The sequence below is a fragment of the Penicillium argentinense genome (genome assembly GCF_028826775.1).
Source record: "Penicillium argentinense strain IBT 30761 chromosome Unknown utg000003l_segment0_segment0, whole genome shotgun sequence".
Taxonomy (NCBI): Eukaryota; Fungi; Ascomycota; class Eurotiomycetes; order Eurotiales; family Aspergillaceae; genus Penicillium; species Penicillium argentinense.
In genome coordinates, this window is record NW_026622662.1 from 193,176 (window position 1) to 215,444 (window position 22,269).

A 22,269-nucleotide genomic window follows, 5' to 3' on the forward strand; every position below is an offset into this window, starting at 1 on the left:
GCGACGAGAAGTGAGCAGGAGGTGACGATCTAGAAGAAGTCTCGATTTCCGAGAATCACAGACTCAAGAGGCGAAGACTCGGTGTGGCCTGACGAGTGGAGAGGAAGGGGAGTTGCGAAAGCGAAAACATCCCGCCCCGAAGGGGTTTAGGGCGCCCCTTCACCGCAACGCGAGGAATGACTGCATCCAATGTACCCAGCGACTATTTAAACGTATAAATAATTTAGAGTAGGGAGGAAGTACTCTAAAGATCATTTATAGATCATGCTGCATTCTGAGCCCGTTGATCTACTCCCTAAACTGGATTCAGCTCATCTATGCGTATTGTTTTGTTCCTGCAGTGCTTGCTCCACATGCGACAGCCCCCGACGGATCAACAGCGGATCATGTAGAAGACGGTGAAGAATGTATAGTGCAGTCCAGCGAAGGGAGGCAATTTCCCCAAGGTAAAGTAGAAGCGGCCATGGACATGGAAATTCATTGTAGATTCTTGATATACATCTAAATACCTTAATACAAGGCAGCCATTTCTTCTTATCGGAAGAACAATCGCTTCTGTCGCGGATCCACGTCAGTGCTTGTGGCTGCATTGGGCGTCTTTCGCTTGCGACTGGTAGACATCGAAGAAGATGACTCCTCTTGTGGTGACTCCTGGGCGATTTCGCGGATTGTCTGGCGCGAGAGACAAAAGTCCACATGAACGTTGAACACCCGATCATCTGCAGCCTGCGGACGACCACAGATGGGACACTCCCACTGCGCAGGTGGTTCGACCACAGGAACATCTTCGGCGCTGTTTGACTCTGCGATCTCGGGGCTGGCAGCTTCCTGGCTCAGCTGTTCTAACTCATTCATCTCGTCTTGCACCTCCTGCCGGGCCGCCGATTCAAAAGCCTCCTCCGCATCGATTTCGTGTTCATTGTTGCGTTCCGGGGTCTCCGTAAGGGTGGATGGCTTTGGCTGAGCAGTAAACCCGAAAAAGTTCAGCCCCGTCTTTTTGGTGCTCACCAAATTCGAGCAACGTAGACCAAGCAATCGCAGCTTCATCCCAGGGATCTCCTTTTCCAACTTGACCAGCATAGGCAGCGCATATGTATAGATATCCTTGGCCTGAGAGACCGCCCGTGGGGGTGCCGTCTGGCGGGTCAACACTTCAAACGTGTGTAGTTTCACCTTAAGACACAATGTACGACTTTTAAATTGGGTCCGGGCCAGATCCTTCTCCATCTCCTCCGCCGCCCAGCGGAGCTTGGATCGCAGCTCTTCATTGTCGCCAATCTCGTGGAAGGTGGTCTCGGTACTCACGCTCTTCCGCTCATGAGTCCCAACCGGCTCGATCTTGGTTCGGCCCAAGCCAAGGTAGCACTGGCCCAAGAACTGGAATGCCTTCTCCCCGAACAGTTTGGTCAGAAACGCGCGGTAAGGGTAGATATCACCACAGGTCTTGATCCCAATTGATTCGAGCTCGCGCTCGAATACGCGGCCGATCCCATTGACCTTGCGGACCGGAAGATCACGCATGAACTCCATGACCGCAGTCCGCTCGTTAGACACGCGGAACTGGCCGTTCGGTTTGTTTTTGTTAGAACAGATCTTGGCAATCTTCGCATTTGGGGCGATTCCCGCTGACACCGATATATTGGTGTTTTCCAGGACCTCCGCACGCAAACGTTGGACGGCTTCTTCCGGGTCCATCTGGTTCTCATTGCAATACGCAGTGATGTTCAAATATGCTTCATCACAACTGGCACTTTCAAAAAGAGGATCGTACTGTGCCAGAATGGCTCGGATCTCCGTAGCTTTGGCCGTATACTTGTCGTAGTTGGAAGGGATGAGGACTAATTGCGGGCAGAGCTTTTTGGCCACAAACGAAGCCATGCCACTGCGTACGCCAAACTTCCGTGCCAAATAGTTGCAAGTCGTCAACACACCTTTGCCCACAGCCATGGGAACCGTCTTGAGTTCCGGGCGATCGAGCTCCTCAACGGCAGCGAAGAATGCATCGCAGTCCACATGGACCACGAACTGAGTCAGATCGCGCGTCAATTCGAGCTCTGCAAGATACTCGTCGGCACGCCGGAGGTCATGACTCAAGTCTAGTTTCTCTAGACGCGCTTTTTCTTTGCCAAGTCGCTCGATCTTGATCGTCTGGTTTCGATCGCGCTCCTGCTCATGATTGAAGAATTTGGATCCCTTAGAGGCATTGTAGATAATCTCTGACACCTAGACAAAGGATTTAGCGAGAATTTCCCATGTTCCTGCGGGCGATTCGCACCTTCTGCTGATCAACAGCATCCTGGCCCGCTTTGGTTAAAGAGGGACCCAGCAGCTGATACTTCAGCGTGTCATCCTCGCTCGGCTCTGCGTGGCCGTCTCCTTCGCCCGCCATCGGCCATCAATTCGTGTGAGCGCAGCAGATGAAGTGGAAAATCACAGCACCTCCCGAAGACTCCAGCAAGGAAGAGTCATCTGAAGTAAGAGCGATAGGCAGAACCGGGCAGATGCGGTCACGTGCTCACGCGTCGGGCCTTCACGTGCGCGGGCGGCACCGCTCGAATTCCGCAACGCCGCGACAGCGATGTGGACTCTCGAAGCGACGGGCGACTTCCTGAACGGTTAGTTGGGCTATTGGCGGTCTTCTTGATGGGAAATTATCGCTGACAAGTCGCAGGAAAGCGCGTGTGGCTGCGACCCGGCAAAAGGTATCTCTTCGGGCGAGCTAACGAGAGCGGCGGTACGTTTCCCAATTCATCAGAGAACGCCCAATGTTCGCAAAGAACTGACAGCCCTAGTTTGCCATGGCAGCGCGAGCCGATCAATCTCGCGGCAGCATATGTCCATCGAGGTGGCCTGCGTGAAATCTCACGATGGAGTATGGTCACCTTCCTCAATGCCCGCTACGTTCCACGGCTGACCATTCTTATAGACTCGAACACACGTCCGCACTCAGATTACCATCACCGACCTCGGATCTTCTAAAGGAACATTTGTGGATGGAGAAAGGATCACAGGAGAGCGCATTCTGGAGGGGCCGGAACACAGCATTGTCCTCGCAAAGGCGACGCATACTCTTCGCCTGAAATGGGAACCTGTGGTGCTCACGTTCTCATTCTCCTCAAAGGAGATGCGGGCAAATGACCCTCTCGCCAAAGTTCGTGCTCGTCTAGAAGAGCTGGATATCAAGACCATCATCCCATATCTGGTCGACCAGACCACGCATGTGGTACAAAGCAAACGAAATACGGCCAAGGGTCTTCAAGCGTTGATCAATGGCAAACACATCGTCAAGAACTCATTCCTCGACGCCATCGAATACGCCACAACCCCGACAGATCTCGGAACCCAGCAAGAGATCTCGCCGCTGGAATCTGACTTTGACGCTGCCTGGCCAGATCCGGCAGAACACCTGCCCCCGCCTGGGAATGAGCCGACCAGTCGTTCTGCCTCTGCTTTCGCTCCGAATTCGGACCGCATCAATGTCTTCGATAAATACACATTTGTCTTTGGGGATGCCAGCCAATTCGAAAACTTGCAGCCGGCAATCAACAATGGTCATGGGAAAGCCCTTTATTATGAGATCAAGGATGGTGAGACAACAGCAGCCGACATTGTGCAATTCATGAAAAAGGCCGGAGGCAGCCAGGGTGTGGGGGCCGAGCGAACTGGCCCAGGCGGTGTTGTGTTGGTGCGGTTCCGGTCTAAAGGCGATTACGAGAATTGGTCGGTTAAATTGGGAAACGAAGTAGCTCTCGCGATCGACCAGCGGTCCATCGAGCAGAGAGAGTTTCTGGATGCCATTTTGAACAACGATGCCAAACCACTATGCCGCCCACTGCCTCGCGAAGAAGTTTCCAGCCAGGTCTCCCCGACTCCAACGCCTGCAGTTGAACTACCACAACCAGCAGCTGTCTCAGAGGAGCCTTCTCCGTCTTTGACGCCCCACGAGCAGACTCAGCCGGCTCCATCACGAGCCAAGTCGTCTCGCGAGCGGAAGTACGTGAGCAAGATGAAAACCTTTGACGATGGTTTTGATATGGAGTCCATTCCTGTTTATGAGCCAGGGATGGATGAACCGGAGCAAAGTCAATCCATGGGACTTGATCCTATTGAACAACCCCAGCCCAACCAGACACTCCCTACTGTGGAGGAAGAAGAAGGAGGAGAAGGAGCGGAAGATGACGCCGTGTCTGATCTGCTTCCTGGGGCACAGGCCATGAAACGCCGGCGAGCTGCTCAGGGAGATGACGAGGCACGTACTGCTTCTAAGCGCGTGAAGACAGAAGTGGCTCCCAAACCTCGACGTCGCAAGATGGACGTCCTAGAAGAGGCACGCAAACATCGCGAAGAAGAGGAAAAACAGCACGAGGAGGAGCTACATCCATCACAGAATGTCGACATTGAAAAGCTTCGAAACCTTGCCATTGTTGAAGAGATGGATATCCCCGTCCGACAACCTCCAGTCCGGGAAAATGACCAGTCAAACCGATGGGATGAGCAATGGAATGGCCGCAAAAACTTTAAACGATTTCGCCGCAAAGGCGAGCCACGCCATGCTCGACAACGGGTACAAAGTGTGATTGTCCCTTTGGAGGAGGTCACCCGCAAGGACTACGGAATCGGCGACCACTATTGGAGCAGCAGCAGCAAACCATCTGAAAGGGAACAGCCCAGCCAGACATTAAAGCCATCAGCTTCTAGTCGTGATGAACTAGCGACGTCACAGTCTCAACTATCCGTGCCAGAGGCGTCTACGCCGAATCCCACGCCTGGCACTCAAAGCACACTCTCTCGCAGTCGCAGTCAGAAACGACCTCGCGAAGTGGCGGACGCAGAGAGTGAAGAAGAAGGTCGCTTCCGGTTCCGACGCAAGCGCTAGTATTTTTATCTTTCGTGTAACATTGTTGTATTATTAAATATCTTGCATATTGCTTATAGCGTGTCTCGAGCATTCAATGGATACCCTCATCAACACCCGATTCCAATCTTAGACCACAAGCGTCGATCTATCGTTATATCGTTCTAAAAAAGGTTCTCGATTCACCTCGCGATTTACAGCTGAGAGAAGTACCATGCATCAACCTTGTCACTTTACAGTATTCGGCGCATCATTCCTCTGTTCGAAAGGCTGTATATCAGGTGATGAGCTGGGGTGATAGAGCTAGGGCCCAAATGACGCATCCACTGCGGATGCAGCACTCAGCCGCAAACTATCAGTATCGAATTTGACAATATCGTCTCCCCGATCCATCTCAGCCACGCTCGGTATGATGCCAGGGAAAAATGAGCCGGATTCTAGACCTGATTTGAGATTCGAATTCGAGACCGATTTTCAGACCCCCTGCATCGAGACGGTGCCTACCTACCATGGATCGAACCCTACTTCGCGCCGGCCCCTGGTCGCCAGGTCAGAACGCTGGAAACGAGAAGGGAGGGCAGGTGGAGGTGCATTCTCAACGGTTTGGAGGGAGGATTGCGTCGAAGGCTCGAGTCTTCAGGTTCGAGCAGTGAAGCGGGCAGATCGAGACCAGAGGCCCGTACGAGCGGATCATTTTCAATCAGGAATTGGAGGTCATCGCGAAGTTCTCGCATGCGAAGGTTTGTGATGCAAGACAACTGACATGACTGGTTTTTGCATATTCAACATTTCTTGCTGATGTCAAAAGTACGAGCACTGCTTTGTCAAATCGTTTGGCTTAACTTCCAACATGAGACCAACATCACGATCATTGGTACTGACAGCTCTCGATTTAGTATGGTAAGAGCTATTAATCGCTAATTCTTAACAAGGTAGACGTCCTTGGCAAGTCATCGGCATCGGACTCGCGGGATCATATATGTTATTCTCTAGCTGCAAAGTCTTTAGTTCTGGCTCTGAGAAGCTTTGACCATCTCAATCTCAATTTGGAAGGAATTGGTACCTGTTCCAGTGACAGTGGCCCCATCGCATTACACCTGGGCCACTCGCTACTTTGTGCTCCACTGGGCCGACTCGATGCCCAGCAGAGACACTTATTTGGCAAAGTCTCTTTGCAGGAAATTCTTCATTCATTACGAGAAATGGGTGCACTGCAATTCACCAGACAGAGAGTTGAGCGCAAGAATTCAATTATAAGAATATTGTTCGAAATTATCGATTACTGTTGGTGATATAGAGGCTCCATGTCAGAATCAGTCTTCCCAGTGAACCTTCCTTGCCATGGCGATCGGATCCCCATTAAGCCCACCATCCTGGATGATGATGCCGAGGATCCAAATATTGACGGCAAAGAAAAACAAAGAAGCAAGGAACAGGCCCGGCACAAACGAGGAGAGGCCGAGGAATTCCAGATTGAAGCCCTGCCACAGCCAAAGGGCCTGTCCAACAACCCAGAGAATGGCAGCCAAGATGCCAAGCTTCGGCCTGCCCATCAGAGAAGAGGAGGGTAGATAAAATGGCAAGAGGATGAGGTACCATAGGAAATACTGTTGTTGAAGTCAGTGACATGTTGAAACAAAGAGATTGAATTAACTTACCTGGCTAGTGCACACTTTGTTGAATGTCACAAAGGCAAAAGTCTGCGCCAGCATGGTCGTCGCCAAGTTCTTCTTCGCAAGAACCAAGGGCAACGCAACCACGGAAAGCAGTAGCTGAGGCAGAAAGGCGAGTGCCTCAAAGTGATACCCGGTTTGCCCGGCCGAGGTGAGGTAAAGAAGAGTGCTGTAGGGCGAGAAATTGTGTCGATGGTCGATGCGCGTGAGATGGTGGAAGAAAGTGTGGTGTAGGAACGGCATACCATATTGGAGGTACATGATCCCATTTAGGGCAACAAAGGTAGCCAAAGCCGAGAGGGTGACTCGGACTCGAGAATGCGTCACGAACTCCATCGCCCTCGTAAATAGATCGGGCTGGCCAGCCGGAGGTGCACCGTCGCGCTGTGCGTCCCACCACCAGATGATGGAAGCGCCGTAAATAAAGGGGTAGATCTTGAAATGCACCGCAAGACCCAGGATCGCGCCAGCTAAGATGGCCTTTCTGGTCAAGGTAGCCCACAAGAGTGCAGCAACGAGAACGCCCAACAAACCCTCCGCACTGCCGCGGGTACTGATATTGGCGACCATGGGATTCCACAGCCAGACCGCGGCGACATATCGCAGTGCTTTAGCAGTCGACAGGCGGTAGACACGTCGAAGAAGCTGGAGTACCAGCCATCCGGCCACAACGTCGGCGGCGGCAAAGAGAACCTTGCCAAAGGCGAAAGCGAGAGTAGACCAAGGTTTTGGACCGTCCCAGGCCGTGGGAAGAAGCATCCATGCTAGGAGGGGGGTGTACCGATACGTATCCCGCGCATAGGGCGGCTCACCCTTTGCAACGTAGCGGGACGCATCAGTGAAGACCATGTAGTCAATATCGGTGTATTTTACCGCGGAGTTGGCATCCTGCCAGCCGCCGTAGACTAGGAAGACAACACGGAGGAGAATAGCGCCGACGAAGACGCGGGGGATCGTAAAGATCCTATAAGGCGCCATCGTGGATGCGAAACAAATGAAATATACCGAGGATAAAAGTTGAAGGGGGTAGACCCTAGGTAGAATAGCGAGTACAGGCCGATGGCGACATGCGATCTGCCAGTGCTGCCGGCGCCTCCCTTGTGTCGCGGCGATGGAAGCCGGCGGGATTGCTCGAGCGCAGGGATTCAGTCAAAGCAAAGGCGTCCCGGTTGCAAAAGCAGTTCAACTCAGTCCAAATGAAGGGCGTCCCAATTCGCCGCGTTGTCCATGTCACGCCTTCAATTGCGTTGCGGTGTTTACAGATTTCACAAGCACACGATTCGCCCGTTGCCGGTGATGAGTCAGCAGCCATCGAATCCCGAAACGGAAGGTGCTGTCGCTGCTGCAAGAAATTTGGTGCTGTTTTAAAAATTTCATCATTCGTGCCCTAAGGTGGTTTTATAATTTATGTACATCAAGAAGTGGATGCAGGAAAGATACATTGTGTATATAGCGCGGAAAGAGTCAATCCGATCAAGAAGAATATGCTGCGCTGAACAATTCCCATCTCACCCTCGCACCACCGATCGCCGATCCGACCAGTCAATAACCCCACGGGGCAAATAATATGACAATAAAGTTCTGATAGAATAAAATCAATAGTAAAGCGGCGCATTTGTGAAGTACGAGTCCGGCATTGGCTCGAAATACGGCTGTGTACCGAACTTTGGCCCTTTCTCATGGTCCGGCGTGAGCAGTGCCATGGCTTCGCTCCGAGTATCAAGGTCTGATAACCCCGGCCAGACATTGGTGTTATCACTCCAGCTGAGGTATTCCCACAAGTACTGGCCGCTGTCATCCATGAAAGGGGTGGCAAGTGGATCGGCGACGCCGCTCTCGCCAAACATCGCCATGCGCGCTGGCTCAGGTGGAGAGAACATCGAGCTCATCTCCCGACTGACCGGATAGAGGTTGCCCGGCAGGGAGCCAGACGCACTGCTCGCTGAAGCAAGATCCTGACCGCGTTTGCTGGCTTCGTAAATGCGAGAGACAGCATCGAGTGATCGCTTCGCGGTATGTCCAAAAGCCTGCATCCGAGCAAGGGTCGTCATGGCGGTTTCAACCTGTGCCTGACAAGACTCGATTGTGGCGCGATGATCATCAGCAGTGGGATCATTGAGGAAGAGGCCGACCAGCGGCACTAGAGAGGCCTGGAAGGTCCACCAGACAGCATTCCATCCGCAAAGCTGGTTAAGCTGTGCGGTGGCAGCAATGTTTTGGATTGAGAGCTCGGCAACTTCGCGGCATTTCTGGATAGCGGTGCGCTCTTCGGCGCGGAGGGCAATATATGGTACTCGACGCATCGCGTAGCTGAGTAGTGTTGGGCGATAGAGAAGCATGCGTTGGTTGTAGTAGCGCCAACGCATCACGGTTCGAACGGTACAAACAGATTCGGTGCAAGGTTCGTGGTCTTTCAAAACTGGTGGAAGATTCTCCCACCATTCTTGTAGTTGTGCATCGGCATGGGACATCTCCTGGTGTTTGACAAGAGGAGCAGCAGCCAGCGATTCCTGGACTTGAGTTGCGATCTTGGCGAAACGAATGTTTTCCACGAGAGGTAGAATCTCAAGAATATTTTCCTTCATGTTCGTTAGCTCAGCCATGTTGATGTGGTTTTGATTCATACCTTGTCTCTGCAGTTCGGTGGCTTCACGGTGATGTTCGGTCCAAAGCGGCCCATACTGGGTCGTCCAAGGGTCATACCTCCCCAAGTGTCCATCACAAAGAGTGACCACCATACGCGTCGCTTGAGGTCCATCGAGGCAAATTTGGATGGGCTGGGTGTCTGACGGCTCTCTGCAAACTCCTTGTGTAGACCCAGCCCAGCTGCCATGCGCAGGGCAGCACCCATAAGAGAATATGCGAGATTTGGTTGACTTATATAGTGACAGTACCAACCCCCAATCAGCCCCAGCGCCTGAATGGTTTCAATGTGAGAGCTGCCCAAAGAGCTCAGACTTAAATGGCCTTTGCAACGAAGGAAGTATGTTTGATGTGTAGGGTCGTCGGGCGTTGAGGCCGCTACACAGCCGAGGGCGAGCACAATGTTGAGTAGTGCGAGCCAATGATCGTCTTTACGACGACCAGACATATATGTTTCGCGGAAGTGTTGCTCATCGATCAATGGTGCGAAGGCGTGGAAGTACAGAAAATATGCATCAAGCATTTGCATTTCGGTAGGAGGTATCGACGGTTGAGGTGGGGTGACAGGCTGTTGATGTTGCCACACCTGCTGGATGTCATATTCCAGGCAAGTTTGGCCACGGGTTGGCGTTCGGGCAAAGTATGCCGCGCAGCCTGGATCCAGCCAGACTATGACTTTGAGGACGGCCTGAATGGAGGAGACTCCCAGGTAGGATGACGGCTGCCGGGCAGAGAGTGAAAGCGCATTCACATCATCAGATACACCCTCCACTAGATCGCTTGAACTAGTGTGGCGGCTATCGTCCAGCTCTTCTGGCATGCTTTGGAGAGATTCAAGGTTGTCGTCTTCGTTTGAGAGGGGGAGAGACGTGCGCCTCTGCTGAAACGGAAGTGGCGGGTGATTCGGGATGTGGTGCAGATGTGGTTTGGTTGGAAGGCATCGGCACAACGGACGAACAGGTCCCTGTCAACTCGAGCAACTTCTCTCGAGATAAATTGACCAGGGACTCGGGAGCAAGGTCAGGGAACAGCTTGCTTAGCACACTGCGATATTCATCGAGCGTGGTCGACAATTTCTCGACGTGTCTTTGGTAACTATGGAGTTATCATCCCGAGATCGCAAAAAAGGGTATTGCTACACTCACCTTCGTGATGGTCGAGGGTCCGAGTAATGACACTGGTCGGATTTCTTATACCATCGGCAGGCTTCGCATGGCTTCTCGCCGTCGCACTTGATCTTACGATGTCGACATGATGTACAGGCACGAAGCGTTGTTACTCGGCGACCGACAGACTCGCGTCGCTCAGTAGGTCGGTTTCGGGCAGGCGAGGCTGCTGTGGGATTCTCGAACCCCTCGAAGGTGTGGAACATGGTTGCGACAGATCACCCAAAATCAGCGATTTGAGTCACATAATTCAAGGATTCTGTTGTCAAAGAAGGGCAATCTGATGAATGTAAATCGTACGATCGAGCAATATAAAAGGCTGCTATGAAGATATCGAATGTTGCCAAGTCAAAACCCGAGTGCTGATACAGGTGGAGTGTGCAATGACGTCTCGTTGATCATGAAAAAAGGTCGCAGATCATGTCGTTACAGCAGTTATCGGTGGTATGAATGAGAGGGTCGGGGGAGAGTAATAAGAAAAGAAGAGGGCTGCCGGAAGAAGCCAGCGGGTCTCAGGGCAGCTAAAACCAAAAGGAATTAGTCCTGGAGAATAGCCTGATCCGTCTAAACCCCAACATCCCCGCATTTCCAAGGAACACATCTCGTTCGCGAGACCGGGGTTCCCAAGCCTCGCTTATGGTGTGTCGTGCATGAGCTTTGTATTGTCACTGCGCATAAAATGACGCATTTAATATCCCCAGGCACCCGGCAGGTGATGTGCGCAATTCCCAGCGCTAAAAGGGATCAACTGCGGACGAACTTTTGCATGGACAACCTCCACAAGAGACATATATGGTGTTTGATAGGGACCACCGCGTCATCGCCGTTGTGCTAAGACATAACCGGCGACCAGAATCGTGACGGCAATCTGGGGGCAAATCCGGAGGGCAGCGATGTTCCAGGAACTTAGAGATACATCCATCACCCACATCACTACATACGACTGGTGCTGACGGCCCGTGCCAGGCTGACCGGGGTCAGGGGATCGAAGCAAATTACGGGGTGCCGCATGCTCTCGCAAACGCCACAAAGCCGGCATTCGCACGCCGGATGTTATGCCACGATTTTTCCACGAGGGGCGCAATTTTCCCGGGAATTCTTGGGTACAAACTCGGTCCTGAGAGGAGTACTGCAGAGTGGGAACGAACCCTGCAGGGAGGACGATCGTCTGGGGAAGACGGTGCGAAAAACCTGCTGGTTCAGCGCCTGTTCGGGAGCCCACTCCATTGCCCAGATATCTTCCTTTTGTCCGATCACAGCAAGGCTCATTGTATGTTATCTACCATTCCTAATCTCAAGCACGGGCGTCAAGACATGCTAGGCATGCGTAGCATAGCATCGAACAACGGGCCGGGCCTCATGAAACTTGAGCCACCACAAGAAGAGCATCTAATCAAGCGGTATGAACAAGTCACTCTGGACAAGCGGGGCAGGACGTGCCACCTTATTTCCACTTGATTATGGTCACCGAGAAGGGGTGCACACCGAAGCCGAGACCTTGTCGGGCGCGATGCCTCTTTCGAGTCAAGGGCCCGAGCTGGACTGTAGATGCAACGGTAATCACTCAGCCCCCTTCTAATGCCGGCCAGCACGGCAGTGGAAATTGTATCCGGCCAGACTATGCAGAGTAGTGGAGAGAGTGAAAACGGAAAGACGGGAACTGCTCAAGACCCGATATCCGTCCTTCTCTCCACTGACTGCTGGGCATGGGTTGTGCATGATTCCATGATGGAAGTCACCAGCCAAATGCCAAGAGTGGAGCGTGTGTGTCCTTTCCAAGGCTACCGCAGACCTTTCCCGGAGTCCGGGGTTTGGTCTGGCCATTGGCTCGGTTAGGAACTGGCTGAATTAGCGTCAAGACTAGCGGCTTTGGTGGATTCGGCGGCTGTCGTCGATGCGAATGTCCAGATTTGCAGAAGGCTTCCATTCAGTTTAAGCAAAGCAGCGGGCAGAGCAGAGTCTATGCCGGTGAGAGAAGGGGGTTGAAAGTTGACTGTGACTGGAGTGTCTGCTGTTGGCTGGAGGTGTCCGCATATTGCAGAGTACCAGCAGCTGGGCGGGGTCAGGTCCGTGTCGAAAAGAGTAAAGCCTAGAATTCGCTGGCCTAGTGAGCGAAAGGCGCTCAGACGCTTGACGTTATTTCACTATGAAGACGGGGTAAAAGTAAGGGAGGAGAGCGCAACAATGTGAACAACCCTAAGAAGTCGCGGTCACTGTTGCTGCTCAGCACTGTTTATGCCATAATATTCAGGCCTCAATTTTGCCTTGTCGCCTGAATCAGATGACATGAAGTCACGCATTCGGGACCTCCGCGCCCAAACAGGAAGGCCCGTGGGGAAACGCTTATCGATAAGCAGCTGGTGCATTCGTCACGCAGCCAGAAGTTGCAATTTAAAAAGCTCCTTGTCCGACTTTCTGTGGGAAAAAGTCTCAAGCATCGTTTAAAATGGTTCTCAGTCGTCACTCTTTATCTGCAGGGTGGTCCTTCCGCGACCGCGATTCTGAAGAATGGCTACCCGTCCAGGCAGTCCCATCCGTGGTGCAACAGGATCTCATCGACAACAAAAAGTATGAACCCCACAGCTACAATTTCGAGCGCGTCTCACAATGCGGTGGCTACACAGGCTGAAAGACCCATTTATTGGACTCAACGAGATTGACGCCAACTGGGCAAACGAGAAATCCTGGGTCTACCGCAACACTTTCCAGAGACCAAGTGTCCCAGCAGGATCCACTATTGACCTAGTATTCGATGGCTTGGACACCTATGCCACCGTCAAACTTGATGGTACGACGATTTTGCTGAGTGATAACATGTTTCTGGCTCATCGTGTCAATGTGACCGAGGCACTGGCTGCCGAGGGCGAACATACACTCGAGATTGAATTCGACTGTGCTCTGATGAAGGCCCGTGAGATACGGAACCAGCACCCTAACCACAAATGGGTCGGGTTCAATGGAGATACATCCCGCTTGGCGTCTCGAAAGGCTCAATATCACTGGGGCTGGGACTGGGGCCCAGTCCTGATGACCGCTGGCATTTGGCGTCCAGTCCAGCTGGAGGTATACACTGCACGAATCGCTGATCTCTGGCCGCAGATCCAACTTGAAGCGGATCACCAGACAGCCGAAGTTTCGGTGTCTGTCACTATTGAGGCTCCTGCAGATGTCGATTATACCGCACGGTTCAACTTGAGCGTTAGCGGTACTGAAATCGCAAGTCAAGATATTCCGGTATCCCATGATCACAAAGCGAACGGTACTTTCTGCGTGAACCGACCTGAGCTTTGGTGGCCTCATGGATATGGAAAGCAGTCACTCTACCAGGTATCAGTATCGCTACTACGCGATGCAGATAGTCTAGACCAGAAGTCCAAGAAATTCGGCGTTCGGACAGCCGAGGTCATTCAACAGCCAGACAAGCACGGAAAATCATTCTTCTTTCGTGTTAACGGCATGGACATTTTCTGCGGCGGATCCTGCTGGATTCCAGCGGATAGTCTGCTTACCAACATTACTCCGAGCAGATATCGAGAATGGATCGAGCTGATGGTCGCAGGCCGACAAAATATGATTCGGTAAGAACGTCATGAGATACATGATATACAACATCTGCTGATCTTTTTCAGGGTCTGGGGTGGTGGTATTTATGAAGACGATGTCTTCTATGAATCTTGCGACGAGCTGGGTGTTATGGTATGGCAAGATTTCATGTTTGGCTGTGGAAACTACCCAACCTGGCCTGAGATTCTTGAGTCCATTCGCAAGGAGACAGTCTACAATGTTCAGCGCCTGAGACATCATCCGTCCATCGTGGTCTGGGTTGGGAATAATGAGGACTACCAAGTGCAGGAGTCTGAGGGATTAACCTACAATTATGAGGACAAAGACCCCGAGAGCTGGTTGAGAACTGATTTCCCAGCAAGATTTATTTATGAGAAGCTGCTACCAGAGGTTGTAAAGGAGCATTGCCCCGGCACATTCTATCATCCTGGCAGTCCCTGGGGTGACGGCAAGCTCTCGTTTGACCCGACAGTTGGTGATATGCATCAGTGGAATGGTAAGTGGTGCATTGTCTCAAATCAAGTTACAAATCGTCTGACTCTCTTCAGTCTGGCATGGTACCCAGGAAAAGTACCAGATCTTCGACACCCTCGGAGGCCGCTTCAACAGCGAGTTTGGCATGGAAGCCTTCCCGCACAAATCGACGATCGAATATTTCGTTCAGGATAAGAAAGACCTGTTCCCTCAGTCCCATGTGATCGATTTCCATAACAAAGCAGACGGTCATGAGAGAAGGCTGGCGACTTACCTAGTGGAGAATATCCGCACGCAAACAGATGATCTCGATGTATGATGTCGCATCCAGCTTCCAAAGTTGAAGATCCCACGGCTGATATATGCAGACATACATCTACCATACGCAAGTGGTTCAAGCGGAGACGATGATGTTTGGATACCGAGGTTGGCGCCGACAGTGGGGTGATGAACGACACTGTGGTGGTGCCCTCCTTTGGCAACTCAACGATTGTTGGCCGGGTATCTCCTGGGCTATCGCCGACTACTTCCTGAAGCCAAAGCCAGCGTACTACGCAGTGAAGCGGATTCTCAATCCCATCGCAGTTGGCGTCAGGCGCGAACACCATGACTGGAGTATTGCGCACGCGCAGCCTCCCAAGGCCAGCAAGTATGAGCTCTGGGTCGTCAGCAACAAACCACACGTCGTCCGTGGTTGTGTCGAGCTGCGATTTGTGTCCGTCGATACTGGCCGCGATATTCGACCTCCTATCGTTCACAATGATATTTCCATCAACGCAAATGGAACAACCAATGTCATCACCGATGGTGTCCTCGATCACATCGCAGAACCCCAGCAACACGTCCTGGCTGCACGACTGTGGGTCGACAGCAAAATTGTCGCGCGCGATGTTGACTGGCCCCAGCCTTTCAAGTATCTTGATCTCTCTAACAGAGGCCTCCAAGTTGAGCAAGAGCGCACTGAGACCGGGCCGTCGCGTATTGTCATCCGAGCGCACAAACCCATTAAGTGCCTGGTATTTGAAGAGCTAGCAGGAGTTAGACTGAGTGACAATGCTATAGATATCGTCCCTGGCGATGAGCAGGTGGTTACACTGGAGGGAAGCTGGAGCAAAATGTCTTATCGCTGTCTTGGCCAGACTAGCTCTGAGTCTATACAGTCCTCGCTGTAGATCCGCGAAGAGCACCGGACTCAGAATCATATTGAAAATATGCAGATACTCTAAAATTCTGAATTTCACTTTTCTTGGATCTTTTCAATTTTCAATTAGGTCTTTGGTGGCCTCCCGGGTATAGATCCTGCTGATCCATACTTATCCGAGGATCTCACGACTTGCCGCTTCGACGGCAACAAAACTCGGCAGTCTCTCCCGCCATCCAACATCGTCCGCCAACATGTTTCTATATTCACCAACGCCCGAAATATTGACACTACTACCTATATTCTCGCGCACACAACAAAATGCGAGCAGATATTCCACGCACCCAAAGAGCCGCTGTCGTGCAAAATCCCGGCAAAGACTACCGTATAGTCCTCCGCGATGACATCCCCGTTCCCGAGCCGGGACCAGGCGAGATATTGATCAAGCTGGAATGCACCGGACTTTGGTATTTCTCTTTCATTTCATAGTCTGGCGCAGACACTAACTCAGTAACACAGTCACTCCGAAGTCCGCGCTGTCTTGGCCTGGGGCACATACAACCCCATAATCGGACACGAAGGCGTGGGAAAAGTCGCTAAGGTCGGACCCGATGTAACGAACACATCGCTTGGTCAACGCGTAGGCCTTAAATGGCTCTACAATGCTTGTAAAACCTGCTCCGTCTGTCGACGTGGGTTTGCCCACCACTGTCCTAAACAGCTTAACACAAGTCGGCACGTTCCGGGGACTTTGCAACAATATGCCATCGCCGATGCACGCTTCATCACTCCGATCCCAGATGGATTGTCTTCCAACATTGCTGCGCCGCTTCTCTGTGCCGGTCTCACGATGTTAGGTGCATTGGCCCATCTAGACGATGAACTCTCGTCTGGAAACTGGATCGTGATATCTGGCGCAGGTGGAGGCCTCGGACATGTCGGTGTACAAATCGCAGCGAGGATCAAGAAGTATCGCGTTATTGCAATTGACAGTGGAGAACAGAAGAAAATGATCAGTCTCTCATCCGGCGCTGAAGACTTCATCGACTTCAAGACAGAAGATGTCTCTGCACGAGTCTCGAAAATCACCGGTGAAGGTGCCCATGCAACTATCGTTGTCCCTGGTACTAGGGAGGCATTTGCGACTGCACCTTCCATTGTTCGAAACATGGGTTTCATTGTTTGTGTCGGACTGCCGCCTAATGAGATGGATATTCCGCTTTCCATGACAGTTTGCGCTGCGCGAGGTGAGATTCGCCCTTCCAAATCTGTCCTTGACGACCAGCATGCTAATAATTTCAAGGCCTCACAATAAAAGGATCATCTGTTGGAACGGAGAAACAAATGGCTGAGCTGTTACAATATGCCGTGGATGGAGTCATTACCCCTTCGATCGAGGTGTTCAAGTTGGGGGAAGCACCGGGTTTGATCCAGGGCTTGATCAAGGACGATATTAATGGGCGGGCTGTTATTGAAATCCCTCACACTGATGACTGTAATTTAAATGTCGACATTGGTTTACAGTGTCCATAGCTCCGCCGCGATTGTGCATATCGAAATTGGAACCAACCTCAACTTCAAGGAATCAGGTCGCAGGCCACCTCAATTGTCAATATTCATAAATTATGTCCCGTAGCCCTCTCAAAAGATCAAATTTCTCTTCGGATACTTTCATGTCTGTCGCTGTTGCCGCCTTCAAATCAGAAACTAACGTAATTCACAAGCGAGCCCACTTCAACTAAAAATGCGTTCCGACGCGTACCTACCCTCTTCAACCACCCACCATGCCACCACCACCACCACCACCACCACCACCACCACCTGGTCAATCAAGCCAAGATTCGACTAATCGCGAGGGCAAACTCTTACTAGCCATCCAGACTATTCAGAATGACCAATTCAGATCAATACATGCTGCTGCAAAGCTATCTAATATCTCATACACTACACTATGCGCTCGCTACACTGGACGAACCTCAGTACTCCACACGTGCTAATAGTCATAAATTGACTAGATTTAAAAAATATTCACCTGTACAGTGGGTTCTTGTGATGCAGCTCCTAGGCTCTCTACTGTGAGAGATATGGCCAATATTCTACTTGCCGACCGTGGATACACACTCCTCACCACGGACTGTTGGGATCAATTGGGTAACTAAGAATATCAAACGCCGAGAATAACTACAATCCCGTTTTTCAAAGCGTTATGGCTATCGACGAGCTAAGAATGAGGACCCAAAGACCTTACGTGAATGGTTTATAACGATTAAATCCGTCATTAAGAAGAACGGCATCAAATCAGATAGAATATATAATTTCGGTGAGACTAGATTTGCGATAGGTCTTATATCAGCACAAAAAGGCGATTACTCGAGCTGAGTATTATGGTCGTCAGGCAATTCAATAGCCTAGAAATCGTGAATAGGTGACTATTATTGTCAATCAGGGCGGCTGGTTTTGCTCTCCCACTATACATAATCTTTAATGCCAGAAACCACATCACTAGTTAGCTTAATAGGCTTTTAAAAGATTAGTTAGCGAATTAAAGTCTCTCCAAATGGCTGGACTTCAGGTGAAATTAGCATCAGATGTCATCCCATTCACATTAGATCGGATGAAATGAAAATATTGCCTTCTGATTTTTGATGGCCATGGTAGCCATCTCACGCCTCAATTCGACCGAATATGTGCTGAAAACTCAAGATTACGTTACGTTAACTACATAGTTGGTGCCTCAGGCTGCTAATGTGAGCGTTCTTATCGCTTATCGCCAAATTCCAACTTGTCGCAGGGATTCCGTTCGAACTCCCCGCACGAATCGGAGCTCTCACCTCTTCACCTCCGACTTCATGGGCACCAAACGATCCTGGGAAGGCCAGCCAGTGGGACTGCATGTCAAGTCAGAAATGAATACCTCAGAGTCGGCCAATTCGATCCTGTCGATCTTCGAGAACTTCCGCAGTGAGCTCGACGAGCATCACGACCGCCGCGAGCGCATCATCAAGACCAGTCGCGACATTACCGCGCTGAGCAAGAAAATGTACGTTGCTTGACTCTCACTTCACCTTCGATGACCGCACATGTTAACGCCACTTTCCCAGCATCTTCGCGCTCCAACGCGTACGCGCCACCAATGCCCCCATCCCTCCCAAGATCGCGAAGGAAAACCAAACCCGTCTCGAACAAATCACCACCCTCTTCACGAATATCGTCCCCGATCTTCAGGGAATCAATGCCTGGCGCTACCGCTCAATCAGCAGCGGTATCCAAGAATACATCGAAGCCATCGCCTTCGAGCACTACCTCCGCACGCAAACCCTCATCACCCACGGAGAAGTATGTGCCCGAGTCCCCACCGGCATCCTGGTTACGGAAGAAGATTATCTGCTCGGTCTTTTTGACCTGACAGGCGAAATGATGCGATTTGCCGTCTTGGCTCTCAGCTCCGGTAATGCCAGCACCTCAACATCCACAGAAACACAGACTGCAGAGACGACGAAGCAATTGCCTCATCTCTCCGCTTCACAGGCTGGAATAGTGTTCGATCTGCGAGCTATGCGTGCTAGTTTTGAGGAGTTGACTGTACCCAGGAAACACAACATGCTTCGGGACTTACTGAAGAAGGTCGAGGTGATGCAGAATAGCGTGGAAAAGGTCGAACGAGCGGCATATGGTATTCTGGTGCGTGGTAGTGAACGACCAAGCGGGTGGACTCCGGATCTTTCTGTCCCTGTTGAGGTCGGAGTTGAATGAAGGAGCGCATCGACTTTGTCAGTGATCCACGCGAGGGCTATGCGTCTCCTTTCCAAATGTTCTCAAAATATCGACCTGGGAGTACATCTCATATGACCGAATTACGACCTCAATGATTTTCTTTGCTTATTCTAGGGTAGCTCCAGCAGGGTAACATATCTAGCCAAGCTGTATTTGTGTTCCTAGTCAGAAGGCTTGACCAGTACTGCAGTTCTTCGAAAATCCATTTTTCCTACTGGGACAACCATCGATCCTTATTCTGGGTGGACCAACAACTTTTCAATATCTGAGTCGGGGATTTATTTCGCTTGTGTCAGATTGCGTATCAAAAAAAATCAAAGTACCACCCTAGTTCTTGATTTGCCCTTGGCTCTCAAACAGCACACCAGATATTCACGTTTCTCTTGACAACATGTTGTAAATCAGTGTAGCTCGTTCACTCGGCATACCCCAAAGCGATGCGACACCATTAGTCTAATAAGAACCGACCTTCCTCGCTCAAGTGAGCAACAAATCCCCGCTGGGCTGAATCTTCCATGCAATCACACTGCTCCCAGAATTTCCGCAACTTCATCGAAATTCTGATCACACTCACACAGCTATTCAATTCCCATGGACTCCGCAGGTTCTGAGGGAAATGACGTGGTCTTGTTCTTGTCTCGTGCGAATGTCTCTCCGGCTCGAATGCTGTCCATCCATTTCGGTGGTCGACTGTAGAAATAGCAGACCAAGCCAATCTGCGCACACTTGCTTGCAGGGGCGCTTACCAACGCAGTGGGCATCGATGGAGCTTCCCAGACAAGGCACGCATGGTTTTATCTTTGGCCCTATCATGCCATGCAACGTGATCGAGAAAAGGGGTGGCGGAGAGGTACTCAGACTCGGTCAATATTGGAGGGGTGGCTTGTAGAAGCGAAGAAGGACTGAGAGCGGCACTGAAAGGGTTGCAACTATTTAAAGGTCAAACTCACGGCATGAGTGTGCCGAGAGACGTCCACGCCTGCACCCCTTCTCCAAAAAGGTCCCTACAAAATCAAAAGCAACTAGTATACATCCGTATTTACATTGACTATCCGCCTTATTTTTTTAGTGAAGGGAAATAATACTTCTCAAAAATGAATGATAGTCAGGCGTATGATGTTGTGGAGTGAACTTACAGATGCTGCATTGGTTGGGTGTTGTGATGTCCGGAGCCCAATCGTTCACTGCGTTAGCAAGTACTGGTAACCAAAGGCCCATTTCACGCACTAGTTTTTGCCTATCCTGTACCTGTCAACGTCTCTTTTTTATCGTCTCTGTTGAAGTATTTTTATCGGCATGACAATGAAAATATAGAGGGCATTAGTCTACCAGACTATATCGTATTACACGAGTGACGTGGGATATGGTGGCCGGCAAGTGGGGTGGCTGGTCGGCCTGATGGATGAAGCGTCCAATCGCCTCTCGGCCTTTTCAACGGCCATGAAGGGACCCTCGCGTCACGTGATGGGTTAGACATTGAAATTAATGATTATGAGTGACTCGGTAATTTTAAGGCCAATAAGTAGTAATACCGGAGTCCTTTATTTTGAAGGCCTGCATTGTCTCGAGTGACAATGGAGGTATCCAGTTGCGGTTTCCCAAGGATTGTGAAGCATAGAAATTGTTACCGCAACTGTCAGAAATATATATGAGCAACATCAGTGTGATTCCTTTGACCCCTCTCAGGACGTCTACGCGATCGAAAGTTACTAAAAAAATTCGACGAGACACAAACTCTTAGGGATTCCTGCATAGGATGTATATCTAGGCTATAAATAGTAGATACCGACCAAAAGATTATCTTCCGACCATTCATTGTGGTAATTTATGAACGTACGCTTTGGAGGCTTTGTGCCATTCTGTAACACGTTCTTATAATCGAGAATTGAAATACGTTACATCAACTGGGCTTGTGGTTTAGTGGTATAATACCCCCTTAGCATGGGGGTGGTCCGGGGTTCGATTCCCCGCGAGTCCATTTTTTGTAAATTACAGATTCTCCCAGTGGGGCGCTGGCCTTACCTCCTTTTTGCCGGGCCGCCTACTTCAGCATCACAGTTAAAACTTAGCTACTCCAGGCAAGATTATTGCTACGGAATGCTTCCATGGCAAGCAAGGCGCAGTCGAGTTATGCTGGAATCTCCCACGCTACGAGAGCAACGCGCCACATCAACATGATCCATTCCTTGCCTGTCAGACGAACTGCTGCACTTCACAGGTACTCGACCAACACCGAAAAAGCCCCCGTATCTCATACAATGGAAGCCGAAAGGGAATGGAATACTGGCATAGGCCATGTGCAAGCAAGTAGAATCCGGCTGTCGCAGACATTAAACCTAATACACCAGCGAGTCAATTCCGACTTGCTATGTGCGTACATGAATTGAGCAGTGCAATTGAAATTGAAGATGTAACACAGCTCCAAGGCTGCATAGACCACGATGTCCGGAATACGTCCTTTAGAATGTCAGAATGGCCGACAGCAGGGTCAGAGAGGGGCATACTGAAGTTGGGAGCGCGGCGAGCAGGAAAATCAAATTAAGAAACCACCAAACTAGACGTATTATCAGCAAAACAGCTGAATGTTACAATGCTTTTGCCTTATATCAGCTGGGTTGGTTCCTCATATGCCCTTATCCAGCTGCTGTTTTGCCACCATAAGCATCGACAACACCCCTGTACGGCATTAGCATGACCCCATAGCCGCCATAGTGGAAGCCTGATTCCCGCTATTAGTTTTCATCTTGAGTCATGAATGGATAGTTAGCTCACCGAATGCCAGGAGCACGGTATACCCGAAAGTAATACCCTTCACCATTTCCCATTGCGCCGATATAAGAAGGCAACACCAGCGAGGAAACAAAGGTTTGCAACGCATAACGTCTGATTTGAAACACCGCGGAAACCCATCATATAGAGGGAGAGGGTCATCAGAGTTGTCGCAAAACCGCCGAACCCTAAAGGACTCTGGGAGTCATT

At 50.8% G+C, this 22,269-nt stretch overlaps 9 protein-coding genes across 9 annotated transcripts; 4 read left to right on the forward strand and 5 right to left on the reverse strand.

Moving 5' to 3' along the window:
- Positions 1-534: 534 nt before the first annotated feature.
- N7532_002242 (Y-family DNA polymerase) lies at positions 535-2,389 on the reverse strand (the record flags this gene model as incomplete). Its single annotated transcript, XM_056614736.1, has 2 exons — positions 535-2,223; positions 2,276-2,389. The coding sequence occupies 2 exons, from the start codon at positions 2,387-2,389 to the stop codon at positions 535-537; spliced, it is 1,803 nt and encodes a 600-aa protein (XP_056477708.1).
- Positions 2,390-2,578: 189 nt separating this feature from the next.
- On the forward strand, positions 2,579-4,876 carry N7532_002243 (DNA damage response protein RcaA; the record flags this gene model as incomplete). Its single annotated transcript, XM_056614737.1, has 3 exons — positions 2,579-2,615; positions 2,793-2,872; positions 2,927-4,876. The coding sequence occupies 3 exons, from the start codon at positions 2,579-2,581 to the stop codon at positions 4,874-4,876; spliced, it is 2,067 nt and encodes a 688-aa protein (XP_056477709.1).
- A 1,292-nt stretch (positions 4,877-6,168) lies between these two features.
- N7532_002244 (glycosylphosphatidylinositol-alpha 1,4 mannosyltransferase I) lies at positions 6,169-7,506 on the reverse strand (the record flags this gene model as incomplete). The annotated part of the gene is made up of 2 exons (XM_056614738.1): positions 6,169-6,462; positions 6,514-7,506. The coding sequence occupies 2 exons, from the start codon at positions 7,504-7,506 to the stop codon at positions 6,169-6,171; spliced, it is 1,287 nt and encodes a 428-aa protein (XP_056477710.1).
- Positions 7,507-8,123: 617 nt separating this feature from the next.
- N7532_002245 (uncharacterized protein) lies at positions 8,124-10,543 on the reverse strand (the record flags this gene model as incomplete). The annotated part of the gene is made up of 4 exons (XM_056614739.1): positions 8,124-9,107; positions 9,155-10,017; positions 10,130-10,266; positions 10,317-10,543. The coding sequence occupies 4 exons, from the start codon at positions 10,541-10,543 to the stop codon at positions 8,124-8,126; spliced, it is 2,211 nt and encodes a 736-aa protein (XP_056477711.1).
- A 2,240-nt stretch (positions 10,544-12,783) lies between these two features.
- N7532_002246 (beta-mannosidase) lies at positions 12,784-15,547 on the forward strand (the record flags this gene model as incomplete). Its single annotated transcript, XM_056614740.1, has 5 exons — positions 12,784-12,905; positions 12,962-13,915; positions 13,967-14,397; positions 14,450-14,688; positions 14,744-15,547. 5 exons carry the CDS (start codon positions 12,784-12,786, stop codon positions 15,545-15,547), a joined length of 2,550 nt encoding a protein of 849 aa, XP_056477712.1.
- Positions 15,548-15,837: 290 nt separating this feature from the next.
- N7532_002247 (zinc-dependent alcohol dehydrogenase) lies at positions 15,838-17,049 on the forward strand (the record flags this gene model as incomplete). The annotated part of the gene is made up of 3 exons (XM_056614741.1): positions 15,838-15,983; positions 16,036-16,763; positions 16,820-17,049. 3 exons carry the CDS (start codon positions 15,838-15,840, stop codon positions 17,047-17,049), a joined length of 1,104 nt encoding a protein of 367 aa, XP_056477713.1.
- A 1,316-nt stretch (positions 17,050-18,365) lies between these two features.
- N7532_002248 (translin family protein) lies at positions 18,366-19,269 on the forward strand (the record flags this gene model as incomplete). The annotated part of the gene is made up of 2 exons (XM_056614742.1): positions 18,366-18,556; positions 18,618-19,269. 2 exons carry the CDS (start codon positions 18,366-18,368, stop codon positions 19,267-19,269), a joined length of 843 nt encoding a protein of 280 aa, XP_056477714.1.
- Positions 19,270-19,868: 599 nt separating this feature from the next.
- On the reverse strand, positions 19,869-20,437 carry N7532_002249 (uncharacterized protein; the record flags this gene model as incomplete). The annotated part of the gene is made up of 4 exons (XM_056614743.1): positions 19,869-19,980; positions 20,037-20,192; positions 20,241-20,294; positions 20,427-20,437. The coding sequence occupies 4 exons, from the start codon at positions 20,435-20,437 to the stop codon at positions 19,869-19,871; spliced, it is 333 nt and encodes a 110-aa protein (XP_056477715.1).
- A 1,486-nt stretch (positions 20,438-21,923) lies between these two features.
- Positions 21,924-22,247, reverse strand: N7532_002250 (uncharacterized protein; the record flags this gene model as incomplete). Its single annotated transcript, XM_056614744.1, has 2 exons — positions 22,063-22,247; positions 21,924-22,009 (listed from the first exon to the last, which is right to left on the reverse strand). The coding sequence occupies exons 1-2, from the start codon at positions 22,166-22,168 to the stop codon at positions 21,924-21,926; spliced, it is 192 nt and encodes a 63-aa protein (XP_056477716.1). The 5' UTR covers positions 22,169-22,247.
- Between the last annotated feature and the right edge of the window lie 22 nt (positions 22,248-22,269).